Raw genomic sequence first — 7,080 nt, forward strand, 5'->3', positions numbered from 1 at the left:
TACTCACTATCATGGATCTGAGAAAGAACAAACAGAACTGCCTGAGTCAGTATTTATCTTGTCTTGCGTAGTGACACAAACCAGGTCATCCTTAATCATAGGAACACAGACCTGGGCATACTGAAACATATGTTACATTCCCTTTGTATAATTCCTTGAGGCAATGCTTCCCTAAATAGTGGAGGGATGGGGAAGAACTTCTCTACCCAACTGAGCATTATGGCGCAATTAATGTCTACAAACCCGAGGGGGGGGAAGAACGTCTCAACGCCGTAACGTTCTTGTTCTTCAGCTTCCCTGTCTGAAAGTCTTAAAGACCAGCGAATGTCAGCATGCAGCTTAGCTTGCATCACAGCTCGCAAGAGGAGGAAAAAGCAAAGCTTGTAAAAATTGCTGGAATCGCGGATGGAACCCGAGCAGCGACGGTGAAAGCGGAAAGCTATTGTGGGGAACCCTCACCCAACCCAGCTAAAGAAATAGCTCTTCGTTTACAACCTGCGCTGACAGTCTGTTGCAGACTGGCTTAACAGCCCATCCCAGCACACCGAAGTGTCTCGTGCCAAAGGATCCTAAGAGGGCCAGGCAACTTGGAAGAGACGCTACACGGGCCCATATGGCGCACATCTGGCCAAAAATTAGGAAGAGAGAGAAATCAACTTCTCAATTCCACAGACAGGTGTTTGGGGCTTCCCTGGGGACCCGCTTATGAAGGGCAGCAGAGACGGCACTGAAGCGACGGTTAGTTAAGAAACAAAAAGCGTCCCTGAGAAATGATGACAAATCGGCCCAGGTCAGCATGAACCAAACAGGTGGCAGGGGCGTGGCAGGCCCTATGCCCACCTCCCCTTGAAAACTGCATCATCTTGAAGACGCTGATTTAGAAGATTATATCCAAGACACCTTTAATAATGCACCAAACAACAGGCACCTGGTTGAAATCAATTAGGCTCCACCGCTACCCGATACGGTAGAAATGCACAGAAAGATGCGGCAACAGGAACTATAGAGGTATACACTGAACATAGGTCGATTAGAAACCAAACGGGATTGGTGCATCACGTAAACAGCAGAAAAATGGATCAAAACCCACTGCCACGAAGTTGATGGCAACTCATAGTGAGCCGGTATGATGAAGTAGAACTGTCCCTTCGGGTTTCCAAGAAGTAGCCGTCTACTGGAGCAGACAGCCTGGTCGTTCTCCCATGGAGACGTTGCTGGGTTTGAACCACTGACCTTATGGTTAACAACCCAACACTTAACTCACTGCGCCACCGGGCGCCTGGGGAAAAATTCATTTACAAAATCACAGCCACAGAGTGGACTCCGATTCATGGCAACCCTATAGGGCAAAGTAGACTTGTTCCTGGGGGTGCTGGGGACTGTACCGGTTCATGGCAGTGGACAACCTCATCTTTTCCCAAGGAGCAGCTTGACCTTGCGGTTAGCAGCTTCACTCGTAACCCACTACGCCACCAGGGTTCCGGAGGTGTAAGAGCAAACCCCTTATATGGTTTTCTTTCCAAAGACAAGTGGACAATGGGGGCCACGAAGTGTTTTCCGCCGGAGGGGCTCGCCACCCGGGCCGCCCAGGACGTCTCTCTCTAGCGCTTGCAGCTCCAGCCGGGATTCCTGCGGCTGTGGGGTGCGGGGGAGGGTAGGCAGCGCTCAACGAGTCAGCTTCCCAGGTCTGAGTTTCCTTTTCTAGTCGAGGAGAAACCCTAAGACGGCGTGGATGGATTTTCGGGTCCCTGGGTGCGCGACCACGCGGGCCGGGCTGCGCACGTGGCGGGTCCTGGGCTGCACAGGGACGCAGAGCCCAGGCGCGCTCCTTTCACGCGAGCGCGGCGGCTGCGGCGCGACTCCGAGACGCCAGGGGGCACTGTGGCGCAGCCGGCCCGGTCCGCGTGGTGGGGCCCGCGAATCGCTGGCCCCTCTTGAGCACAGCCTTGCCGGTTTGCCAGGGTGAAAGGTTGCGAAGATGGCGACGGCCTTGAGCGAGGAGGAGCTGGACAATGAAGACTATTACTCACTACTGAACGTGCGCAGGGAGGTGAGACGTGCGGAGGGTCGCCGTCACAGTGGAGGCCCGGCCCGGTCCTTCGGAGGGGGCCCGGCCAGGGCGATCACCCGGCCCCCTCCTTGGGCGCCAGGACACGGCGGGGAGGCCGCGTGACCCTGCCCGACGTGCGCGACCGCTGGCTTACCGAGCGGTCCCCACCGCCCCGGCTCTGGTCGTGGGCTAGGCTGAGCTGGCCCCAGCCCCTTTTCTCTGTGGCCGATCGCCGCGTGTGCTGTGTCCAGACGAGGCCGGAGCCCTCGCACCTACAGAAGGGAACACTGACCCCGAGATGTTGGCTACTAGAGTGGGGGTCCCAGGCCCCCAAGACCTGTACCTGTCTTGGTTCACATTCCCGCGCCGGCGGTGAGGCTTTGGCCTCCGGCCAGTAGGCTGCCAAATTGAGTCCCAAGCACCAAGGTCAAGGCCACCAGGGAACTCTCCCAGGGGTCTTGCAGGACTTCGAATCTGTCACAGGGTCAGGCTGCTTCCGCCGGGAGGCTCCGGTTCAGAAACCGGAATCCTATCCCCACCTTCCTATACCCACCCACCCCGACTCCAGCGGCTGTCCAGAAACTGAAGGAGGAGACTCCAGGCAGGCCGCCTTCCACTCGGAAGCCACAGGTTAGCGAGAAGCCCCTGCCTAGGAAACCAGTGTCCTAGAACGGCCTCAGTATGCGCGCGCATTTCCACACGCCCAGGGCTTACACTCCGCTTCCTATAGCTTAGTGAAAGATAATACGAGAGCGCCTCACACCTCTCTGGCACAAAGCAGGGGCCCACTCATTTTCTTTTCTGGATAAATCGGCATGAAAGGCAAGGTTTCCAAGGTCAGGTCATGAGGTGAATCCCTTATCTCTCAGCTGCTGGGCCCGCAGGTTCCAGCCCCGCTATCAAACCTGTATGTAATTCCATCTCTGGTGGACATCTGACTGACTGCCCTGGGTAAAACTGTTCTGAGACAAACACAATAGTCTTTAGTTTGTGAATGCTTAACTCGTTGAAATACATTCTGTAGACATAGCCCACAAATTTGAATTTGAGATGAATAAAACCCTCCAAGCCTAACTACTTGTAAAATGAATGTATGTTAAGTAGGAGATATTGAGTATTCTCACATCGGCCCTGTGAGGTAGGTCTTATGATATCCTTGACATAATAGCTGAGGAAATGGAGGCACGGGGAGATGAAGTCATGGCCCCAAGTCACACTGCTAGAAAGAGCAAGACCAGGCAAACTGACCTTGGACCCAGCTCCAGACCTTTGTGTTAAACCTTTGCTAACCAAAAGCCCTCAGACTACAAAGCTGCAGGTTCTAGTACCGTGGGTTTGAGCATCCCACCAAAGAAGTGCTCACATGGATTAGTCACTCTTTCCTGAAGACTGTCCAATGAAATATTTTGGAGAATTACAGATTCTTGTTAGGCTTGTTAGGAGGGTACTTGTTCTCCTTTTGTAATTCATCACCGGTGTGGCTCTGGGTAAAGAGCCCTGGTCACACAGTAGTTAATGAACTTGCCTGCCAATCTGAAGGTTGGCTGTTGAAACCCAGCAACCTCTCCATGACAGAAAGAAGTGGCAGTCGGCTTCCGTGGGTGATAGCCGTGGAAGCCCCATGGAACAGTTCTGTCTTGTCTATAGAGTTATGAGTCAGAATTACTGAAGGGCAACAGGTTTGGGTTCTAGATACATTTGTATTTACATTGTATGTAACTGAGTAGCCATTTACTCGTCTACTAAGGATGGTGGCACCGTGGTTAAGCACTTGGCTGTAAACCAAGAGGCCATTGGTTCCAAACCCCCCTCCCCCAGTTGTTTATAAAACCCTACGGGCCAGTTCAACACTGTCCTATGGAGTCACTGTGAGTTAGAATGTGCTTGATGGCAGTGGTGGGTTTACTGGTTTTGGCCTACTGAACCTTAGGTGGCGCAGACAATCCCAAAGATGATACAGTAACAGGCCTAGTTAGAGTCTCAGGTTAACATTTGCAAAGACATGTTTGAAACTCCTGGGATTTTTAGGTCTTTCATTGTTATTGGGTTGATGTATGAGAGCCAAAGAAAGCACTATACTTTTCCCTAGAAGTGGAAGACACCTCCAATATTTATGGCAAGAGGCGAAAGCCCTATATGAAATGTGTCCCCTACCCAAAACCATTTTGTGTGGCCTTGGTCAACAAACTTGGTATAAAATGTGGCCATCATGTGTGATGTCCTGGTTTTCTCACCAGATTCCACTACAAGAGAACTGCTGAAGGTGATGTCCAAAGTTGATATTTACGTGTGTGTGTGTGTGTGTGTGTGTGTGTGTGTTGGGTGGCATCTGAAATTGAAATTGCATGACTCAGTTGGGGAAAAGTAGAAATTATCATCATTCTTACTTACATGTGTGATTAGAAGAAAATAATAGCACGAGTTTACATGTCTCCTGTGGGTTCAAGTTAGGTCTTTTGACTATAATTAATAATGAGCTCCTCTTCCACAGTCAGTGCATGTTTCGTAGAGTTCATGTTTAGTAGAGTTCCGAGACTGTCTTTCTTGGAAATCTCAAATGGAAATAACCTGAGAAACAAAACCAAGGAATCTTTCGTAAAATGCTTCTAACAATTAGGAAGGTGTAGACATATCAAAAATCTAGATATTTTCTCTTGCTAAGTTTTAAACTTCAAAATTTCCCCTAAAGTTTGTACCCCAGGGAGTGAAGCAGGTCACTAGACAAGACCACCAGATTCTGATCTTTGATGTCTCCCTTGCCTTTGCCCTCTCAGCTTCCTGTGTACAGTGTGTCCATCACCTGCCAGCCTGCTTCACACTGGGAGGAGGGGTGTGTGGGGGCGGGGGTAGGTGTAATTTATCACTAACTGGGCACACTAAAGCCAGATTGGCATCTCTGGTTTAGTTCTGTCAGCTTCCTCAAATCTAACTGTTCTGAGATTCCCCAGATGATTTTTTTAATTTTTCTTTGGAGAAAGGGTTCCTCAAGAATAAGTCAGGATGGGATTTTTCTCTCTTATCATTATACTTTATGTAGAAACTTTGACTGACACAATTGAACCCTAATTTCTTCCTAAGTAACTTGATTTCCTATTTTTATCAAGCTAGTGAAAGTATCACTTGTACAGCATGCCTGGCTGTGGTATTGAGAACCTGTTTTAAGATCGCTAATCCCAATCAATTTTGTTTCAAAGAAGCCCACTTCCTTTTCAAGTTTTAAACACTTTGGGAAAAAACGCAGTTGTTAAGTGAAAAATGGAGCTGTTAGGTAAGAAAGTTATTTTTCTCTCAACCCAGTGTTCCGGAATCTCTCCTCTTCAACAACCGTGACACCCAGAGCACAAAACAAAACGATCACCTGCCAAAAACACTTCACCCACGTCCCTGCCTTTGCCTTCCTTTCCTGCAGGGCGTTTAGCCACTTCTTCCTGGGCCTGAATTCGTAGGCTGTGCTCTACTGGAACAAGAAAGATGATGGATCGGTGCCGTGCTAGAAACGGAGTCCATCTCCTAGAGAATAAGGGCAGTGTGGATACTGCATACTTAGTTGCAAACGACCGTGCCTGACTCAAAAATGGCAGCCGACTACTCTGCTTTGAATGTATGTCATTCTGGCCATAACACAGTCTCCCACATAGGGCTCCTGAAATGGTTCGCTACGCCTCTTCTGAGTTAGCCATTCCAGAGAACTCTGAACCCTTCATTTTTCCTGCCCCACTTATCATTCCAGTTGGGTCTGGTCCGGTTTTTCTGCGGTGGCCATGACTGAAGTGGTTTAAGTCCATTTGAGGTCTCGCCTTCCTGGCACAGGGTGCATTGTTCTTCCCACGGTTTTGTTGTCTAGCGTTCCCTGGCTGCAGGGAGTAAGGAGGCTAATGAGTTTGGGTTGCAGATGGGAAAGAAAGAGCTAGAGAAGTGGAGACATGTCCCTTGACCATTGTGAGGATCAACCGGGCACAGAGGTACCAACAGAGGAGGAGGCAGGAGGCCCCCAAGCAGCAATCTGTGGAAACTGAGTTCCAAGGTGGTAGGCTGAGGCAGATTCTCAGAGGGAAGGTACTGTGTGTTTGGGGGTCCCCGGATGATACAAATGATTAACTCACTCCGCTGCCAATCAAAGGTTGATTGGCTCGAGATCACCCAGAGGCCTTGTGGCAAAAGGCCTGGTGATCAGCTTCTTAAACAATCAGCCAAGTTCTACTCTTGACACACATGGAGTTGCCAGCTGGTAACTGTTGACTCACTCACTGCTTAGCTACCCTCATTGGGGGCAATTAATTTAGTCTTAATAAGGGATCTAAAGATCGGGCTGAGAAAGTCCATTCCTTCGAGAAGTTTCCCATCTACTACATTGTACTCATTGATATTCATAACATGGTTAAAATGTGTGCACTGGATGTGTAGGATTAAACCATGTTTGTCCAAAATGAAACCTACCCATTCCATAAGGCGTCTAGTAAGGGAAGAGGCCGAAAAGCATGTCCTTAAGAGCAGGCGCTCTAGCCCGTGCTACCACTTGCGTCTCCTGAAGCAAGTCCGTTGGCTTCCTTGAGCCACCATTTACATATCTGTTAAATTGGGGCTGGTCACAGAGTTACCGAGGGTCCAGGGAGGCAACATCCGCAAGGGAAGCACTTCTGGCTTTGTAGCCAGATGGTCCTCTATTCAAATCCCATTCTCTCTCTTCTGGGAGAGGGTTCTAGGCTACTTCTTTAATCTTTTTGATTGGTGTTTCCTTTGGATCCAAAATGCAGGTAACAGGTAATAATGTATTAAGCACTTCTGTGAGCCAGGATGACGTGTATCCTGGAGCTGCAGTCTGGTGAGGGTGTTGCTAAAGTGGCTGGCGGAAGTAGGGCTTTAGTTAAAAATACACCGATTATTGTTTCTTGGATTTTGATAATTCTTGGGTGCTGGTAAGTCGACTTTGATGCACATCAGCCCCATGCGACAGGGCAAAACTGGTTTACTGGGCTGTCATCTTTATGGAAGCACATGACCAGCGCTTTATCCCACAGAGCCACTGGGTG

The 7,080-nt window shown here is 49.5% G+C and overlaps 1 protein-coding gene across 1 annotated transcript in view; it reads left to right on the forward strand.

The window, feature by feature from the left end:
* The first annotated feature begins 1,961 nt into the window (after positions 1-1,961).
* DNAJC11 (DnaJ heat shock protein family (Hsp40) member C11) overlaps positions 1,962-7,080 on the forward strand; it is a 61,036-nt gene continuing 55,917 nt past the window's right edge. Inside the window, exon 1 of the mRNA XM_004705194.2 lies at positions 1,962-2,050. Coding sequence (XP_004705251.1) covers positions 1,979-2,050 — 72 coding nt within the window. The 5' untranslated portion in view covers positions 1,962-1,978. The remainder of the gene's footprint in view (positions 2,051-7,080) is intronic.

The sequence above is a fragment of the Echinops telfairi genome, unplaced genomic scaffold (genome assembly GCF_000313985.2).
Source record: "Echinops telfairi isolate 266 unplaced genomic scaffold, ASM31398v2 ScPeMD7_7457;HRSCAF=8495, whole genome shotgun sequence".
NCBI lineage: Eukaryota > Metazoa > Chordata > Mammalia > Afrosoricida > Tenrecidae > Echinops > Echinops telfairi.